We start from the raw sequence: 20858 nt of genomic DNA, 5'->3' as shown, positions 1-20858 counted from the left end.
TGTCTCTGAGATTTAAAACTCATGTTTGGCAAGACGACGAGACATCAACATTCTCCTCGTAATAAATAGGACCTCGTCATGTTTTAATTAAGAAAGATTAATTAGCCTGCTTGAGAGGGGAGATAAGGGGAGACCGCAGTGATCCGTCCCTCCCATGCCGTAGTTTACTTTATAGTCCTGGAATAACTGCGAACACGTGGTGGAGCTGACATGAAGAGGAAGACGACAGCTCAGAGAGGATGTTATGGATGACTGGGTGGGAGAGGATGGACCCCATGGAGCAAAGTGGAGCAAAGTGGAGCTGTGATGAAATAGACATCCTGCCTCATTACCGGATCTGCCAAAGCAGGGTGCTGTCATTGCAACATAAGTAACACAAAACTTGTTTTTTCCCAAGCTGCAACCCCCCAAAAAATTACTTAGAAAACATGCATAATGAGCCATATTGTAACTTTTTATGTTTCAAAGACAGAAAAAAAGTGCTTAGACCTGATAAAGACCGTCTGGGAACTTCAATGAAAAGCTGAATCCTAACTTCATAAAGAACTTAAAGAGGGGATATTGCACTTATTTTTAGGCTTTACAATGTTACTATGGCACTCGTGCAGTAGCTTTACATGATTAACGGCTCATAAAAACACTATTTTTGTCACACTGATGTTGTAGAAAAACATTATTTCAGCCTTTGTCTGCAATATTTCATTTTAGCTGCTGTCTCTTGCTCAACAGGCCCCCCTCCTTCTGATTGGCCAGCCCTCTGGAGGCCTGTTGAGGGCAGAGCTGTGAGCAGACCTTGATGTTTGAGGTCCATCCCTTTATCGTGTCACAAACCAGCTGTGTGATGACCTCATGATTTCAGCACATCACAGGAAGATGTCATGCTATTCTTTTAGAAAAGGCTTTTTTAAGTAGCTTACAGACAGATTCAGGGATTTCTACAACAAATGAAAATTTTGTGGTTTGAAAATTTGCATGTGTTTATTGTGGAGGTCAAGCATTGTTACTTCCTAGCCATGTTGAAAATGTGGAAAAGCATAATACTCCCTCTTTAAAGTTTAAGTGGGTGCTGTATAAAGATTGAGGCTAGATAATTATCAAACATAACACAGATCTGCAACAAAGATAACAAAATGGGAAGTGGAAGCCTCAACATCTGAAACATCTAGCTTGATTATAATACAAGAAACTCCAAAAGTCATGACAATTAAAGCACTTCTATTATAACTCCTACTGTTGGCAGAAATTGTAAGATAAAGGCTTTTAAAACAGAGTAAGGTGACCTTGTATTATTCATTTAATCAGGCAGCTCTTTGCAAGGCATGCATTCACAAACACGAGCTTACCTCCCACAGATTTGGAAATGTAGCTATCTTTAGGAGTTGTTTGTGCACTGACTGCACTTAACCAGAAAAATCAAAGGCTGAATCTTTTCAAGTGTTCAATTAGCACCGACTCATTAAAAGCTCAGCAGACAGAAAGAGTACAAAGTCTGCATAAACCGGCTACGGTTATCACTCCTGTTTTTCCATCAAGAGCTGCTGATGACACACAAGTGTTGGAAACTCCACTTCGTACTGCAGACACCGGGGCAAAAAGCTTACGGGACCCTCATGTTAAAAATACCTCAAGTATTAAACAGCTTAAAAACACCTCAAGCACTCTGAGATACACATCCTGCCCTCTGTTGGATGACTCAAAACATCACAGCTGCATGTATAATTTATTAATGGGTCGTTGATTTCTTGTAGGCTGCACAGTGGTGCAGTGGTTAGCGCTGTTGCCTCAAAACAAGAGGGCTCCTTTTCAATTCCCAGGCTGAGCAGGTGCCTTTCTGTGTGCATGTTCTCCCTGGAAGAAGGTGTGGGTTCTCTACAGGTACTCTGGCTTCCTCCCACAAGAACATGCTTGTCAGGATGATTGGCGACTCTAAATTGGCTCTACATGTGTATGCATGTGTGTGAATGTGTGGTCTCTATGTGCGAGCCCTGTGAGGGTGTACCTCGCCTTGCTGCATATGACAGCTGGCTCCAGGCTCCAGCAATCTCGAAAGGGAAAAGCAGTTAAGAAAATAGATGGATGGAGGACTTCCTTTGCTGACCACAATCACATGCTCACTTTTTAAGTTATAGGTGTGGGAGTCACCAGTGATTGACTGATTGACTGAGGCTGTATTAAAAAAAGAGAATCTGATGATTTCCGTCAGGATACACATCAAGCCTGTGTAAGCAGGTTGCCACTGTAAACTGAAGCTGTCAAAGTAGGTCAAACTGTAGATATGCTCTCTGGTGGCACAGCCACCTGTGTTCTGTGTTCATTCTGCCACATTATGCTGGTACCTCAATCAGTTTATAAAAGAAGACAGGGGGAAAAAATATTTTTAATAACTTTTCAAAAGATTAGTGAAAAATTGGAAATAAATTTAGCTGATATTATTTTAAAAAAGTTTCATAACATATAATTTTTTAACAGCTTTTCAATTTAGATTACAGCAGATCTATGTCTTTCCACAAAAAGTGAAAGGTGCAGTCTTCAGAGGCAAATATCCAGAAGGATTCATGCCATCTATTGTTTGCATTATATATCCTGTTTAGTTGCTGCATTTTAAAGATTAAAAAAAAGACTTATTATGTAGTCAGGCATCTATGGAGGCTTTTTAACAACTTTCATTTGGTTTATAAGTAAAACGTTCTTTTTTTTTGTTTTATTAAAGCATCCTTTGTAACCTTCTTTTTTAATTATTGAAGCATATTGGTACTTAAAGTAGTTCTATCTATCTCTAACTCTAATTGTTAGCTTTTTAATATTTTTCACTTTAAATAATGTAGCTATTTAATACTTTACCTTTTTTTTAATTTGTTGTTTTTAATTCTATTATATATATGTGTCTGTAGGTATATCTATCTATCTATCTATCTATCTATCTATCTATCTATCTATCTATCTATCTATCTATCTATCTAAATATATAGAGCTAGCTTGCTAGATAGCTAGATAGATAACTAGCTAGCTAGCAAGATAGCTAGTTTAGTGGTCTCCAACCTTTTTGCTCCACGGACCAGTTTAATTTAAGACAATATTTTCACAGACCGACTCTTCTTTGTTTTCTCACTGGCTCTTTTACCCTGCCCAAAGAAACTTTCCAGAGATGTTTGTTTTTTGTCCATTTTGCTAGCTAGGGGGTTAGGTGTCAAGAGCGAGTCATAAACAGGTGTAACGGAAATAATCTGGTCACTTTTCAAGATAAAACATTGTTCAAAATCAGATAATAAATCAAACTGAAATAATGTCAGTTGAGATTATGTCATATGCGGCCCGGTACCAACTGACCCATGGACCAGCACCGGTCCGCAGCTCAGGGGTTAGGGACCACTAAGATAGATGATAGATAGATAGATAGAAAGATAGAAAGATAGAAAGATAGAAAGATATGAATTTAAACTTATTAAGACATATGAATAAAAATGATAAAAAATATGCTCCTTGTATGTATTGTGTTTTATAAAACAACCAGAGGTTTCTAAATAGATTGCACAATTAGCTAAGCTATGCATTAGCATCATACCCCTACTGGGTCTTATTATTTTGCCCTTCCACAACTGCTGCAGACTCCAACTAGCAGCAGGTGTGACTGTGAGCATGGACGGTAGTCTAACATGTGATTGACTGGTGCAGAAAGTCAGCTGGGATTGACTCCAGCTGCCTTTAACCTCTGAAGGATGAGGGGAGCAACTAAAGGATAGACACAGGCACATGGGGTTCATACTTAAGAAATGCTATTCTGAAATAAAGTGAAACTCTGACATGCAACTGAACTTTGCCAAAGCCACTACCTTCATTTATTAAGTGTTATCCTCTAAAGGCAAATCAAGGTGGAAGGCCGGTGCTATTGTCTGTGTACATTACTGCGCTTTGTGGAGCAATCTCCTTCCTGCCAGGGCCTTAAGAATCTGGACAGCAAATCAAGTTCTGTGCACGCACGCAGACACACACACACACACACACACACACACACACACACACACACACACACACACACACACACCAACCTGTGGCAGCCTGCGGGTATTTGGGCATATTCTCCTCTGCCAATCAGCCTTTCCAAGGACACCAAGAAAGCTCTGTACAGCAGCTGCCACTTCACACTAATGCCCTCCAGATGAAATTCATTTATTCCACTCCCAGACTCCAGCTCTCTCTTTCTCTTTCTCACATTTTCTACCTCTTTTTTATTTATTTCCTTTGCATTGTCCCTTTCTCTTTCTGCGTTTTGCCTCTTAACCTGCTCTCCTCCTTTGTATACTCTTCTTCCATTGCCATTGCTATTCAGCCGTGACAGCCTGCCTGTGGCTTGCTGGGATGTAAGATTGTACAAATTAAATTCGACACAGGAACAACAGCAAAGAAAATGGGCCCTGCGTATTCTGCAATTTGAATGCATAGGCTCCTCTATTATTCCATTTCTCTTTAAACAGACCAATTGGTGCAGCATTTGCTCAGGTTATGCTGTGGAGGGAAGCAGGGGCAGGTGTGGCACTTGCTGTCACTGATCCTTAAAGGGCCGGCACAAATCTTTAAAGAGAGTTCAGCAGAACAGATGCTTCACTTGTTGTTGGAGTCAAGAGGCTCTGCATTTACATCAGGAGCATAAAAACCTAATTCATCCTGACTGGATACTTTCCCGTTATTCTTACTGGATCTAACCTGAACATTGAGCACTTAAATGTTCAAAGCTTTTCAAATTTTGCTGCCACAACTACAAAAACAAGAGGCTGTATGTTTGTAACGTAAATCCAGTGGAAAGATGTGATTTATTTTTTTATAGGATTTATGATGCTGGACTGTTTTTAAATCACGGGGTGGATAACGCGTGAGCCTCAGTCAGCCCCTCGGGGATAGCACAGGATTTTCTTACGGTATTTGAAGCCTAAAATACTGCATGGTTTTGCAGCAGTTTTTCTTAATAAAAGTTGCAATGACAGTTGTGATGTTTGGGGGTGTTTATGTGTGCATCAAACATTTATAACCAGCTGCTAAAAAAGATAGAAATCGACTCTGCTGAGAAAGCTGTTTGCTCCCATGGTTTTCGGTCAATTTCCCTATCAAGGTATCGCAATAAGACAATAAAAAATAAACAAAATTAATGTGAGTTTCCATTAAATACACATTCGAAAGTCAATTTTAATGTGACCCAAAAAAATTATGTACATAATGTAATATATGTTCTTTAATACTTGCTTTCAAGCTGTGTGAAATACTTGACTCTAATCGGTCAAAAATCCATAGCAAAGGGGATTCCTTTTCAACAGCAAAAGTGATACCAGGAAAAAACTGATCATATCAAATGAACCCTTGAAAAGGAACCACCTCTGTCTGTTGACTCTGAAAAACAAAACAAACAAACAAAAAAATGCTTTGTTAACATTGTAGCTAAAGTTGAGCTTCTGATTGGGGGAAATGTGGGAATTGGTTAATTGTCTTAGCAAAAGGCCCCACCGAGTGGCTTATTTGACATGTAACAACTTTTGAAATGGAAAGATTGATATAAAATCAAAAAGCGTCAAGTATCAGACCCAAAATTGTGTTTACAGTGAACAGAGTCCTCATAAGAACTGGGGCTGGTGAAGGCCTTTCAGAACCATGCAGCTTTCTGCTTTATAGCAAAAACTTACTAAGGCCATGTCCACACGTAGAAGAAGAAGAAGATTTACCTTATTAATCCCCTTGGTGGAAATTCAGTTTGTTACACCCTGAATCATGCTATTTAGACACACGCATGCACAAACAGCACTTTTTTGCACAGAAACAAGCAATGATTAGAAAGGTCACAGTGATGCATGCACTGTCATTGCGCATCTGAGGATTTTTGTGCCTTGCTCAAGAGCATCCAATAGTGCTCAGGATTGAAAGTCAACACCTCCCCAGCTATCAGTCCAAATCTCAATCTTAGTCCGCACCTGGGCTTGAACCATCGACCCTCCAATCACCAAACCAAGTCCCTATGGACTGAGCCACTGAGCCACTGACTTTTTCCACACACAGCAGGCCAATCCGATGATAAGTACAGCTTGAGGCATGCCAAACCCATATGTGGCAGTGTTTTCCAGATGTAAAACCTGTGCCAGCCAATCAGAATGGGCCCCTGCCATTCAGCTGTGACGTTTGAGAACGGAAAACTCTGTTTGCCAGCATCCACATGAAACCATGACACCAGTTTTTCAAAATCTTCACTTTGGCTGGTGTTTTCAGAAAACATTGTTTTTAGTGCCATAAAGCTGAGGTTTGGAGTGGACGACAGGAGTAAACGTATAAAAATATATGTGGTTTCCGTAAAATACCCATCTACATGTGGACATGGCCTTAGTGTTTAGTTTTCAATCCTCCAAAGTTACTGAAGATAAAGTATTCAATAACTTCAGATGCTTGTCAAATTTACAGGCCGAAGGGATCAGTAATTCAGAATCTCAAAAAGGTGAGCTTGGTACTGCAAATACACAAGGCAACTTTAATAAATGAGATCATTTCTCAGAATCACAAGAAAATATTTTCTTAACTAAAACAAAAAAAATCTGTCTCAAATTTAAAGATTATTATCTCAGAGTAATGAGAGATATTTTCTATATGGAAAAAAAATCGGTTCTGTTTTTCTGAATTAACAACTTACGGGGACATACCTTAACGTCCTGACAGGAGCTCCATCACCTGTCTACAGCCAAGCTGCTGCTAACTTGTCCATGATCCAAAGCCATGTGGGCTTGCTAGAAGGCCTGTTTACTTCCTTGTATGACCCTGAGCTGCCGCTGGGATTTTAAAGTAGCGATGTATTGATAATACAGAGAAAGCTGCATTTTTTTCTCAAGTTAAAGTAATTTGCTTCCACAGGGATTGGCTAAATTTTATGAATTCAACTTCCTGGAGGGACTTCTCAGCGCTGGTTCACTCAACGTGACGACATTTTATCAGAGCTGAGAGTTGGCTGTAAAAACGGTAAATTGCACCAGAACAGTGCAGAAACTTGGCAGAATTCCCAAATCCCATGTTAATATGCAGCTAAATTAAATCTGTCATTGTGCAGCGGCTTGCCTCCCAACTGAAGGATTCCCATTCTCAGAAACAAGTGTGTGGTTTATTCACTTCAATAAATAATAATAAAAGAGATAGTAAAATAAATAAAAATAAAAGAAATGCACCAAAGGATCAGACAGTTTCAGGTGTGGTGAGTGTAAGGCTCTTTTGATGTGAGACATTGCTTTTTAAGTCCACAGGGACGTCCTACAGCTCTGAGCAAACCATCGGCGGCTGCCGAAGCATAAGAACAAAATAAACATTTGTTTGTTTATGGCTGTGGTTTGTGACGTTCTGGACTAAGGTCATGGTGGCTGCTCCTGTGGTGATGTATCCATTATTGATCCCCTTCCTGGAGCTGCCTGTGTGTTTAATGGGCTGGCCAAGCTATTATCCGTAGGCTTTATTGGCAGTATTGACAGACATGCTGAGAGGGGAAGTGCAAACTGCAGCAAGTCATCACAGCAATGTGTTGACCCTGGAGATGTTGTTGCCACAGGGGCTTCAAAACAATGTCTATTGTTTGTTTTCTCTTTCTGAGGGGGTTTTGGAGGCATTTTCCAGCACACATGAACACTGAAACTTCTCATAAAAAAACACAGGTATAAGGTATTAAAGATAATTTTGGTTACTAGTTAATGGATTATATTGAAGAATAAATCTTAGCTCCCCTGCAGATTCTTATTAACACAAATTTCAGCTGAGTTTATTATTTTTTGAGTAACTCTTTATCAACAAGCCCAATGAAGACTTTTTGCCTTGTTTTCATCTCTTGAGCAGGTTTGTTAAAGGTGGTCAAAAAGAAACTGCATTTCTGAAGCAAACCAAGTTATTGATCTGTCGTAGGAGTCACCTTCAAAAATACTTTGAATGGTCAAACAAAATGGGAAACAAACACAATGATCTGGTGGATTTGGTTCAAAGGTAAATTTTGCTGGAGGTGGACAAAGCCTTCATGGAACTTAATCCAGAGGATTTACCTCCACCTAAGTCTCCTGTTTACTGTCATTGCAGGTTTTCACATCTTTTCTGAAAACAATGCAAGGGAGTGATGAAATGTCACTGCAAGGTGGAATACTGAGTAATGAGCTCTACATTTAAAAGGCTAATCTTGCTAGAAGGTTGAATCGTGACAAAAGAGTTTGTGTTGGTCACCTTGTATCGAAGTGTGAGTATGACATAGATAAAGTGCAAATCCCAAAATGGCTCAGACCAGGGACGGAGCCAGGATTTTAATTTTAGGTAGGCCAAACCAATTTTGTGTGGGCCTTTAATTACAAAGGTTTGTAAATAACTATGATGATATAGATATAAATATAGACATAGAGATAGTACTGTTATGTTTTAAAGCAGATTTGGTTTCTTTGATCCTTTGATATTTGATCAAATTTTATAACATTTTAGTGCATCAGACAGCAATGGCTCTCAATGGTATCAAATAAAGAGTAGTGCTCTTACGCACAGGCGGGCTGCCCTGCTTCAACTTTCCATGTATTATAGGCTGTAAAACATTAACCACAGTTAAGTAAAGAACAAAAATCTACAGTATTTCCCAAAAATATTCTCTAGTCATAGCAGTATAAAATTAGGCTAAATTTTTCATATCTTCTTTGCCAACAGGCTAAAAGTTGCAAAACTTGGCATTTTAGAGAGATGGGGCATTTAACAATAACAAACCAAGCACGAGGTGACAAAATTGTACAGCCTAATATTCCTTCTTTAAACTGATCAAAAAAATAATTAATTACTTGATTAATCAAAAAGTTTTTTTTTTTTTTTTTGAAGAAAAGTTCGAGGGGGGCCCATCAGGAAGTGGGTGGGCCTGGGACCCTTGGGCCCACCCATGCCGCCCCTGGCTCAGACCCCTATGGATTTTAAAATAATAAAGCCTTTGACAACATACAAGTTGTTTCATTTAATTTGGGGAAACTAAGGCTTTTTTTTTTGCCTAAACTTGGTTGTGTCTTTAGGATAGGATATTTGATCATCTGTGATGTGTTAGAAATTTAGAAGTGTCCTAAAATGGGACATGACTTTAGGGAGAGCTTTGCTGTTAATACAGCGGGGTTTGGGGCACAGAAAAACTTTAAGAGTCATTACATAAATTACTACACTGGAACATTGAGCTGGAAAAAATAATAATAATTTAAAGGATGTGACAATGCCTAGAAGTTTTGTGTGCCTGGAAAAAGTATACAGTAGGATTTAAGGAAACTGTATGACAGTGGCTGAACGGGTTTTAAATTCACCAATCCAGTTTGACAGATGTAAAACACAGAGGTTGTAGCCCTTTTCATGTGGCACTGTGTTCATCAGACCCCAAAGAGAGCGGTGTTGCTGCTCACCTGTTTCCACGTCTGTGATCACAGCCGTGTTGTCAAATGAGCCAGTGAGGAGGTGTCGCCCGCAGGGGGTCCAACAGGCATCTCGCACGGCTCCCGAATGGCAGCTGTACACCTTCAGGCATCGCCCGCTCTCTGCTGCGTCCCACACCTGCCAGACATAGGCACACTGCTAACAGCCAGAGTCAGAAATACACCTACAGCTGCAGCAAGAAAGTCACAAGCTCCAACACTTCTGGAAGTAAGCTTCCAAAGCTGAGAAAGATGTACTCCCAGCCTTGGTTATGTAAATCAGACTGTGGTGAAACAAACTGGATTCACTCAGCAAACTGCCGTGGGAGAAATTGGCATAATGTGTACACAAATCAGGCTTTTTCGCTGGATTTAAACGCAAAAACAAGCTTTATAATTAATTAATCAACCTAATTACCTTTGAGTGTGCCTATAAATCAATCCCCCTGGCTCTAATGGCTCTAATGGCTTTGTTTCGTCAGAGGTTTCTCTGATTGTGCACAGAGCAGGAGAGGAAAAGCAAACAGCTGCCTTCTGTTTTCTGATGACTGCCATGACAACATTAACACCTTGATGCTTTAGAGAGGAGATAGGATTTTTGAATGAGATGTTTGTGGGTTTGTTTTGCTGCTGGTTTTGGCTTATTATGAGTTTTTATGCAATGTGCTTCAAAAAGATTGGCTTGGCAATCGGACTGGTTAAAACATGACATGCTTTCATGCTTTTCATCGAGATTTCCTTTAAGAAGGAGTTTTATTTTCATCCAGAGACGGGAAAAATTCAGAGTCTCCCTGAAGCCCAGCTTGATGCCCAGTGGGTGGTCTGGCAAGGTGAGGCGCATTTCACGAATGATGAAGGCCCTTCTTTTTGCTTTGGCCACAGAGAAACTTTGAAGATCTGTGGGGCGCTGCAGCTCCCTCTATGCTTCTGTCTGTGTTTCATTATTAAATATGACTCCTCCAAGCAGTGCAGGAGACACATTGTGAAGTTCTGTACCACAGCAGCTCCCAAAAGGAGAAGACAGACACTGTGGAAGAGCAGAGCGAGGGGGGAGAGCGGCACATCAATCCAGCTGGAAGTGGTTTAACAAATAGAAATTGAGAGAAAACTGCAGGCTTGAGAAGAGATGAAGACACAAGGAGTGACTGTAATATTCTGTTTATTGTGCTGCTTCACCTTTAAGGGAGACACTGCCCTCTGACGTCTGTAAAATAACCTCTGACGGTCGTCTACAGGCGCTTTAAATATCCACCTGAAGACTTTTTTGCATAACAAGCCCGACAAAGCAGCCTGGTCTCCAATGAATGGCAGCGTTAATGACGTTCACCATAACAGCACCATTCAGCTCACACACAATAATCCGGTACAATGTGAGAACTGAGCATGAGTGGAAAAAATGAGCACTTGTTTATTTGTATCTCCTTTAATTTCACCGGCCACTTAACAGACACGCAGAGCGAATCCTTGCCAATGACTCATTGGAGGTAATCTGCTTCCTAAATGACTCTCAGTAATTAAAACTAAATTGGTATTCATGTTATCAACTTAAAACTGCTGCCCTACACCTGCTGTAGCCATGGTGATGGCGGCAGCAAACAGGCCGGAATAATAATAGTTTGAGGACAAGTGCCTCTGAGGAACTGCCAGACAGGATGGAGGAAGAGGAGGCGGAAAGCCTGAAGGGTGTTGGGGAAGAAACACTAGAGGAGTGTTTGGACTTGATGGAGTGTGTCGCCTGTCTGTCTTCACACAGAGAGCAGAAGAGAAAAGCTGTGGTTAAAGTGTTAGAGTGCCGAGGAAATAATTGATGTGGCAGCACAGTGTGGACCAAAAAGTCATCAGGTATGACAAGGTGCTATAGTACAAGTTGGGATTTCCCAGAGTCAATTCCTGGTTGCTGGAACTGAAATTTAGATTCTGAATCACTGACTCGTCTCGTTTGAAAACACTCAACACTGATCACGATTTAACACGGCTAACCACTAAGGATGTAACAACACACTCAACTTATGATTTGATACAATTTCTGAATCTGGGTTAATGATGCAATTTTCTCACAATTCTTTGAATGCAAAATTTAAAACACACACACACACACACACACACACACACACACACACACACACACACACATAGACATACATATATATGTTTAAATGTATAAAATCACCAAAAAAAAATTCTCTTATTTTTAGCAAATTAAAGTGAATTCTATTTTACTTCTCTGAGGTAGGGTAAACTGTGCAAAACCAGGTATGTCTGTTTATTAAAGTGCAGGTGAAATTATATTTTATTTAAAAAAGAAAAAAGGCTTTTTAAACAAATCTAACATCAAATAACTAAATAAATAATACAAATAAAAATTAAAAAAATCTCAAATAATCTCAGGTTTGCATGTGTTCCTAGTTTAGGATTCACATGTTTTCTTTTAAAGGACAAACAGCCCACAATGTTTAAATTAGGCATCATGATTTTTTTTTTATCTCAGCTGATTTGAATCATCAGGTTTGTATTGATTTTTAACTGCAATGTGATGCAGCGTTGCATCTCTACTAAAAACAGGATCGCAGAGTCTGCGGGTAAAAACTGTTCCTGTTCAGTGTGTGTCTAACAGTAGCAGAGCTAGCCCCCCCAGCCTTTGGTCCTACCTCCAGGGTAACAACCGTGTAATTGAGCTGGTCATTTATTGCTGCTCCAATCAGGTGGTTTTATGCTCACAACTTGATCTCTTGATCCACTTTCACTAACTGGAAGTTCCTGCCTCTAGTGCACATACTTCTGCCTCATTTGTCTGCATATCTCTCTGTCCCTCTCTCTAACCCTGACATGGTCAAAGCAGATGTCTGTCAGGTATGGACCAAGTTCTGCTCAAGGTTTCGGCCAGTGAAAGGAAGTTTTTCCTTACCATTGTAACTTGCTAAACTTGGTAAATGCTGCAAGATGCTCTACTTGTGGTGGGTCTGTAATAATATAACATTAGCAAACCAAAATGCTGTCAAATTGCAAAACACTGCCCAGGGCCATCTTCCAGATTCTTTATGGCATTTCTCAAAGAGGGGGTTGTGAAATGCCTTACAAAATCAAAAACTATTTACACTTGCATATTTCATCCATAATTGCACAAAAATAAACAAAAACATGAGTTGATTTTTATTTAATTTTTTTTCTCAGTTACCCTTACTTTTGTGTTGCCACAAGCTACCTGATGTGACTACACCAGGAGAGTGACCGTATCCGTGGCTGCAGATTAATTTAAGGGACAGCAATAAGTACACATTGATGGTCTGAAAGCTAAATTAGGCATCTTGAGCTTATCTGTCTTTTATTTGATTGCCCTGTCAGTGTATTCCCATGATAGAAGATTGATGGCCTCCTGCACTGCTATTTCAAGGGTCATGTGCTGAAAAGTTTGGAAAGCTCTGCTCAGCAACCACGAAAAGAAGCTACAGCTAGGAAAGCTACAGCTCTGTCTAGTGGTGGTGACTGCACTATATCTGAGACACTCACTAAATGAATTACATTTCAGGCTTACGGTCATAAAAACTTGATCTCTTTGAATAGAAGAGTAATTCTGGTGCCAACTAAGAGGGTGACATGCTCAACAATGAAATACGTTGTCTGAATGATTGCAACCTTGGATGATAAATTAGGGATTTCATCAGAACAGGACTCCCTGCATTGCACTTTTATACACAGGCCTATCTCAGACAAAAAAATACAATTTATGTGCATGTAAAAAAACAGTGACATATGTATTTGCTTGTATTGGCTTCCACAAAGCAAATAAGGTCAAAACAAGAAATGAGATGCTGTGGGATTGCAATCTTTACTCACTTAAAAAAAAAAGAGTCAAGATCTGACATTCTTAGTCCATCTGTTTTTTTCATCGTTCATGGGCAAACCAAAGTCAGTTTATTGATGGGAATTTGCTGTTAGAACTGTGTGAAACTGAGGTTCTGTTGCCATTGTTACCTGCTGTCTGTTACATATTGCATGGTGTCATATCTTAATTAGGGGTGTTCGATACCACTTTTTTCCAGACCGATACCCTGACTCGCCCAACCCTAATCTTAATGAACACTTTTCAGAAAAAATTGCTGTCACCATGGCTTAAAAAAACATCTGTGGTTGTTACAGGAGCAGAAATGTGTATTGCTTGGAATAAATCACTGTCTTTAGTAAAATTACAGCTTGTGACCGAGAGGAGGAGGAAAACCTTTTCTCTGACATGGTGTAATTTAACACAGTGACAGGTAAAGAGATCTATTTTTCCCATGACAACCTCATGGCTCACCTTTTTTTTCCCCCATTTTTTTTAAAATTAGCAGGTGTCAACAAAGTTTAGGAACTCCTCTCCCTCCTTTTTCAAAGTCAACATTAGAACCTCATCATCCTACAATTCTGGTTATTGCAGCTAAAGTTCTGCCAGAACTTGCAGGAACTCACATCTCTGATGCAAGTCTACAGCTTCACATAACAGATGCACCGATAAGCTAACGTATTTCATTTGCTTCTCTATCTTCTGGTTTCACAGTCTGAGAAAAGGCAAAAGCAAAAACTGCAAACAAAGAAACTAAGTCTCCTCCTTTCTTCTCCACCATCTGCTCCAAAACACTCTTTCCAGGTGCCAAAAGAGGCCACAGCCATTCTGCTGGAATTGTGCAGCTATGCAGACAACCTCATGCATATTTAAATTATTAATTATTCAGCCCTCCTAGGATATTGGCTTGGGTGCATGGAACCACACGGGGATGGAAATGTTTAGTCGCTGGCAGACACTTGCATGACTTGACCTTTACTGTTGGGGAATGAGGGATTGTTTTCCTGGTGTGAAATAAAGAAAAGCAGGGGGGCTAAGGGGATATCAAGAATACAGGCAGAAAGTGAGAGAAAGAAAGAGAGACAGCATCCCATGGGTTCTGACATACATTCAACTGACAGTGACAGATATGATTCTCCAGAAAGGGGTTTGTGGTACGTTTATAAACTGAGGCAGCAGGGCAGATATTATCTCACTGCCTGTAACACTGTTCAAATTACACTGGATGTCAGGTAGGCGATTATCCTCGTGGACCTCCCTGATGCACTCAACATCTGCCTGCAAACTATGTTGATAAACAGATTATCCTTTTCCAGATCAGTACGTTAATAAAGCCATCAAGTAGAAACTGGAAGTCAAATCTATCAAACAGAAATAAACATCTGATTTGTAACAAAAGACAAGTTTTCAGCATAAACTGCCAGGTAGATTAAATAAATTAAGAAATCACAGTGTTACTCTAAGTTTGTATTCATTTCTGAGGACAGTGAAAGCTCTGTTAATGTATTGTTACCTTAAATGTCTTGTCCATTGAGGCAGACAGCAGCAAATGACTGATGTGAGGCACTGGACACCACTGAACTGTGTTGACTTGGCCCTGGTGGCCTCCCAGGCTCATCAGAAGCCTTCTTGGTATCCCTGCTGCTCCGGGTTTGAGAGAAAGATAAGGCTTTACTCTCGCCGACACTTCTAGCAGAATTTGGCTTTCTCTGGTCTGATTCCCTTGAACCTGATCTGCTGGGGACTCAGGGTGAGCTGTCTCTACTGAAGTGGCAAGCCTCTGTCTCTTGGGGATGTATGGTCTGACACCAGTGGGGAGTGTTTGATGTCTTTTTGCTGGCTGGAGACCATCGCCAAAGTTCTGTGGCATTTGAGGAACAGGCTGGGATGATGAGATCTTCCCTTGAGCTGCTGGAGGACTCAGAGGAGCGGCCTGAACTTTGAAATGTTTCTCTTGTGCTTTCTTTTCACAGCAATATATTCTTTCCCCATTGAAAGAGCTCTGTTGGTGAATAAAATCGTTTTTACTGTTTGAGAAATCTCCACATTCCAACAGAGCACTAGGCGGCTCAGATGTGAAGCTTTGGGGATGAGGTGCCACCTCAGAGAAATTGTGCTTTCTGACATCCTCATTTTGTGTACAAAAACGTGTTGCTTCCTCTTTCTTCTGATCAAGAGACTCGTCTTCCGTTTCCGAATCTTCATAAGCCACTAACGAAGACATCCTCACATGATAAAACTCTGAAAAAGAGGGACAGCAGGTGAAATGGCAGCGCACCAAACTTGTGAGAGATACAATGAGGACATCTAGTGGTTGCTCAGACTTTTGCGTCCAACAATATAATAATAAATGGCAACTTTGAGCACGTGTGAAATAAAAACAACCATATAAGTTGAACTGCACTGACCTGTATGCTAAGCCACAACTTTATGTCTTTCGCAATGTAATGTCACTGAGAGATAAGAATACCAAGACACCACTTCCGAGCACCATGCACCTGATAATAAAAAAAACGCCAAAAACATGACGCAGTTCGCTTTTCGTCGAAACCCTGCAGACATTAATATACGTTTTAATCATGCTCTACGTCAATTACGTGCGTCTACGCTTAAACCCAGTAAAATGATAGTGTAGCAAGCTTCCCCGTTAGCTAGCATTAAGCAAATACCTTCAGACAGAGAGGTCTAGTATCAGTTTGATGTATAGTGTGTTCCGCTCTGTTTGCTTCTAAAGGTAAAGCACTATAATGTACATTGATACTATCTGCTTGTTGTTCCCCAATGAAAACCTAACCACCATCAACATAGCAATTGAAGTTAGCAAGCATTGGTTATCTGTTCAATGCCACGACGTCTATAAAAAAAAATGTGAAGAAAGTTTAGGTTGTTCGGTGAACTCACTTTCATTTACGGTACCTGTAATATACTTGAACAATCATTATCTAAATGCTAGCATGGAAACAGACTAACATCCTATATACAATCCCGCACATCATTGAAGAAAACAGGGGCCTTCAAAATAAGAGTTTTTGCCATGTTCTCTACATACTTTAAACAGTTTCGCCGACAGGAAGCTTTTATTTTGAAAAAGGTTAGTAGGAAGCGACTGCCAGATTTCCCCGGTATACACAAAATTATAATTATTTTATTGTGTGTCACTCTTGGTTTACTTGTTAATGAATACAGTCAAATAAAGACAAACTTCTGCATTTTGTACAAAGTTGAATGTATATTTATAAAGGGACACTTGTGTTTGGTAAATTTCACAGCGGAACCTCTTGTAGAGCCTGTTTTCCGGGGAATAATATGACCCGAACACAGTACCACACAGGCTGATGCAAGTTGAATGAGTGAGCTGACACTTGTGAGGGGGATACTGCACGGTATGTAGACCACACTTTGCATTTACTCACATAGTAAATTGGCTTTTTCTTCTTGAACGGTTGATGTGTTTAATTCTGAAACACAGCAGTGAAAGGTGATAACAGAGGAAGTATTAGACGATTAGCATAGTAGCCTTGTCAAGTTAACGTCAGCTGTGTTTGTTCACATATGGGATTCACCTCAACTGGGAGTAGATACAGTCACACTTAGTAGATAACGCGTCAGTAACTCTGTCTCACGTCTTGCTAGATGTTGTTCAGAATACAAGATATCTTCCCATGCCATATTTCTACTCAGTAATCACATTTTACTTTTTATTGCTTTTATGTGTTCAGAGTAGAGACGATGACAGATTGTCAGGGAGACTGTGATGGAGCCAAGAGTCCAATGGAGCTCTACGAGGAACTGACAGCACAAGGATCCAAAGTCAGGTCCTTAAAAACAATGAAAGCTGAGAAGGTAAGGACGTGTCAAGTTGATGCAATGCAGACTGTAATCAGAGTAGTGTTTACATGAAAAGTGAGCATTGTGATAACATGCACCATTCAAGTGTGAAAAATCTCTATTCAGGGGTAGCAGTTGCTATTTCACATGTGTTATTTGCAGAATGTACTCAGTCTTCTCACATTGGACAGCTTTTTGATTGATATGGATGGATACTGCTGTTTTAATCTTAACAAAATAAAAGGAAAATAATAATAATAATAATAATAATAATAATAATAATAATAATAATAATAATAGAACTAATATTACTTAGCTTGAATCAGTAATGCATCAATCTATCCAGAATAAATAAACAAAGTTCATTCAGGTATTTGATATTGATAAAAACAAACAATGAATCATCATTTTCACACATGGTTAGTTTTCTTTGTCAGCCTGCTGCATTTTATAAAGACAGGGGTAGGCTGAGGCCTACATGTAGGAGTTTTTGAGGTTTGGTTGGTGTGCAGGATTGACAGGCTGACATCTTGGATGCAGGGGATGACACACTTGGGATTCAACAAAGTGTGTACTGTGTCAAGTCACACAGTGAACTGAGCCATGGTTGGATAAACACTGTGTTTCAAGGGAAGCTGGTTGTAAAAATTTTGAATGGCACAGGTATAAAACATGAAATTAATGCCATCACTTATGTTAGGATGCAGAAATCACACAAATACACAATTAAATTAACATTATCTATACCTAGTTGTGCAGCTCTGCTAGATTTACCCTGTGAAATGTAGCGCATGGCTTTCACTGAGCCTTCTAGTTCTATTGCGGTTTGTCTGGCTTTTATTTGTGTGTGATATCTGACAGAACTGTTTGTTCCCCCAGGCTGAAGTTGATGCTGCTGTCCAGCTTTTACTGAAGTTGAAAGTAGACTACAAAAAGGTGACGGGTCAGGATTATAAAGCAGGCTGTCCACCAGAAAACTCTGCCATCCCTGACAATGGGCCTGCAGCAGATGGTGCTGATGATGAAGACACAGTCGATCCATGGAACGTTTCCACCACCAACGCAAAGGGAGTAGATTACGACAAACTCATAGGTGTGTTTCAAATTGGCCTTAGGCATGGCCTTCACATTGATAACTGAGCTCCTGTGGAAAACATAGTGTTCAGTAACAGCAGCTGAATAACTTTTTTCATGTGTGCCTTCTCAGTGAGATTTGGCAGCAATAAAATTGACCAGGAGCTGGTGGACAGAATAGAAAAAGTCTCAGGACAGAGGCCGCATCACTTTCTGAGGAGAGGAATCTTCTTTTCACACAGGTCAGCATCTAAAGAACTGAAAGCACGTTATAAAGCTAATCTCTGTTAATGAATACTTTTTGACTTGCATCAATTCAGAATTGTAAATGAATCCTTTTCGCCTTAAAAGAATTCCAGACCCTGTCATCGTCTTACTAATGTCTTTGAAAGAAAACAGAAGGTAATGAGAATGTCACTCACTTTTACCTTACTGTATTTTCTGACAGAGACATGCATCAGGTACTGGATGCATATGAGAAGCAAAAGTCCTTCTACCTCTACACCGGCAGGGGTCCATCTTCAGAGGCCATGCACGTTGGTCATCTTATCCCTTTCATCTTTACCAAGTGAGCTCTATTTCCTTGTTGACATATCAAAGAGCAGTTGTGAGATTTCAGTGTTGTTCTCACAAGGCCTGAATTTAAAATGTGTCAGATCCATTACACGTGTAACAGAAACTTCTTCTTTACCTCATTTGACCTTATAGTTACAACTTGTTTCTGTTGCAGATGGTTGCAGGATGTATTTGACATCCCCCTGGTGATCCAGCTGACTGATGATGAGAAGTATCTGTGGAAAGATCTTACACTGGAACAATGCCACCGCTATGCTGTGGAAAATGCCAAAGACATCATTGCCTGTGGCTTTGATGTCAACAAAACCTTCATTTTTTCTGACCTTGACTACATGGGGTAAAATACAGCTATTAAATCCAATTTTTCATAACTTGAGCTTGTTTATTTTTCAGGTTTCATTTCAGCTTAAATTTGATAAAATTTCAGCAAAGATTTTTAAGGTATAATGGACTATTATCCTCTTTTTTTCAGTGCATGCCCAGAATTCTACAGGAATGTGGTGAAAGTCCAGAAGCATGTGACATTTAACCAAGTCAAAGGCATCTTTGGCTTCACAGACAGCGACTGCATTGGTAAGATAACAGGAGAAACTTCCACGCTCAAAGAAGTTCTTTGAGTAATCTTTTAATTGCACTGTGTCAGAAAGAAAGGGACATACGGTATCTTACTTAAAGAAGATCTGTGTTGTTTTTCTCTTGCAGTAATTCCTGAATGTTGCCAAATAGTTTTTTTGGTGGTTTCTCTTTTATGTTTTTTTTCTTTTCCTCTTCAGGAAAGATCAGCTTCCCAGCCATCCAGGCAGCCCCATCCTTCAGCAGCTCTTTCCCAAAGATCTTTGGGAGCAGAACGGACATCCAGTGTCTCATCCCTTGTGCCATAGACCAGGTCAGTGCAGCATTAATGTGATGGATTTAAAAAGCTGCAAATACACCAGGCATAAGAATTTAAAGGGCAATGAATCTTTGTGCCTTTCTTGCTCATCTAGGACCCTTACTTTAGGATGACCCGGGATGTTGCTCCAAGGATCGGATACCCGAAACCAGCCCTGCTTCACTCCACCTTCTTCCCTGCACTGCAGGGGGCACAAACAAAAATGAGTGCCAGTGATGCCAACTCCTCAATTTTCCTCACTGACACACCTAAGCAAATTAAAAACAAGGTTCTGATATCAGTAGATTATATTTATAATTGTATTCTTCCCTGAATGCTTGCTGGCTGCTCTAACGTATTTAATCTTACTCGTAGGTCAACAAACATGCGTTTTCCGGAGGAAAAGACACAGTGGAAGAGCATAGGAAGTATGGTGGAAACCCAGATGTGGATGTTTCCTTCATGTACTTGACCTTCTTCCTGGAGGATGATGAACAGCTGGAGAAGATCAAACAGGTAAGGGTGTAAATATTTTAAAAGAGTTGCTCACCACAAATTTCTTCCTCACCCTCTTGCTCTTTTACTTTTCCACAAACCCTACTCCTGCTCTATGTCTGCTTTTGATCTCAGCCTCTCCCCCCTCGTTGTGACTGTTCCATTCACATCCTATGATTTTGTGTCCTCTCTCTAGGACTACTCAAGTGGATCCCTTCTTACAGGCGAACTGAAGAAACTTTTGATTGAGACCCTGCAGCCAATGATTGCCAAACACCAAGAGCGACGCAAACAAATCTCAGATGAGACAGTTCAGCAGTTCATGACACCCAGGCCTTTAAATTTTAACTTGTAGTCAAACAAAGCGGTTTAGATGTTATGGTTAATTAAGTCACTAATGTCAATACAAGAAAAAAAATGATCCAGCATTTTTCATATAAAATGTTTAATTCACAATTCACACAAGGGTCATTTTCTAACACAGGTTGCATCAGTAATGAAGACAAATATAAACACAAATGTATGGAGTCATAATGTACTTCTCAGTGTTAAACTTAGCATGGCATTGTCCACGCCTTCATGCTAATTGTAATGCTATTTGTTAGCATCAGGCTGCACCAAATGTCCACATGTATCTTTCTGAAATGTATGTCTTAGTCACTCTGCTGCTACATGAACTCTGGATGAATGCATATCAAAGCTAAGTACAAATGTCATTGGTTTTAAAATCTGCTTGGTAACCATTCACAAAAAATACATATTCATTATTCAAAATTCA

General features: G+C 40.0%; 2 protein-coding genes across 4 annotated transcripts in view; one reads left to right on the top strand and one right to left on the bottom strand.

Moving 5' to 3' along the window:
• Positions 1 to 16263, bottom strand: part of wdr25 (WD repeat domain 25) — a 27762-nt gene extending 11499 nt beyond the window's left edge. Inside the window, exons 1-4 of one of the 3 annotated variants that reach the window (XM_074691427.1) lie at positions 16138 to 16263; positions 15645 to 15734; positions 14750 to 15477; positions 9408 to 9555 (exon numbers count right to left, since the gene is read on the bottom strand). In XM_074691427.1, the coding sequence (XP_074547528.1) occupies positions 9408 to 9555; positions 14750 to 15460 (859 nt within the window). In that variant the 5' untranslated portion in view covers positions 15461 to 15477; positions 15645 to 15734; positions 16138 to 16263. The remainder of the gene's footprint in view (positions 1 to 9407; positions 9556 to 14749; positions 15478 to 15644; positions 15735 to 16137) is intronic. The other 2 variants (XM_074691426.1, XM_074691428.1) reach the window with 2 other exon arrangements.
• On the top strand, positions 15843 to 20858 carry wars1 (tryptophanyl-tRNA synthetase 1). The gene is made up of 12 exons (XM_074691429.1): positions 15843 to 15970; positions 16506 to 16619; positions 16956 to 17079; positions 17944 to 18157; positions 18272 to 18380; positions 18587 to 18706; positions 18869 to 19051; positions 19187 to 19287; positions 19488 to 19600; positions 19701 to 19874; positions 19961 to 20101; positions 20277 to 20858. The coding sequence occupies exons 3-12, from the start codon at positions 16966 to 16968 to the stop codon at positions 20433 to 20435; spliced, it is 1428 nt and encodes a 475-aa protein (XP_074547530.1). The 5' UTR covers positions 15843 to 15970; positions 16506 to 16619; positions 16956 to 16965; the 3' UTR covers positions 20436 to 20858.

Source organism: Halichoeres trimaculatus, unplaced genomic scaffold, assembly GCF_033239565.1.
Source record: "Halichoeres trimaculatus isolate MK-OKI-2021-1 unplaced genomic scaffold, fHalTri1.1 fHalTri1_scaffold_17, whole genome shotgun sequence".
Lineage (NCBI taxonomy): Eukaryota > Metazoa > Chordata > Actinopteri > Labriformes > Labridae > Halichoeres > Halichoeres trimaculatus.
This window is presented reverse-complemented; position numbering and strand designations above follow the sequence as displayed.

Coding starts and splice junctions, on each gene's coding strand:
- wars1 (XM_074691429.1), top strand. CDS start 16,966: ATGACAGATTGTCAGGGAGACTGTGATGGAGCCAAGAGTCCAATGGAG. Junction 18,158..18,271: donor AGATTACGACAAACTCATAG/GTGTGTTTCAAA, acceptor GTGCCTTCTCAG/TGAGATTTGGCAGCAATAAA. Junction 20,102..20,276: donor AGCTGGAGAAGATCAAACAG/GTAAGGGTGTAA, acceptor TCCTCTCTCTAG/GACTACTCAAGTGGATCCCT.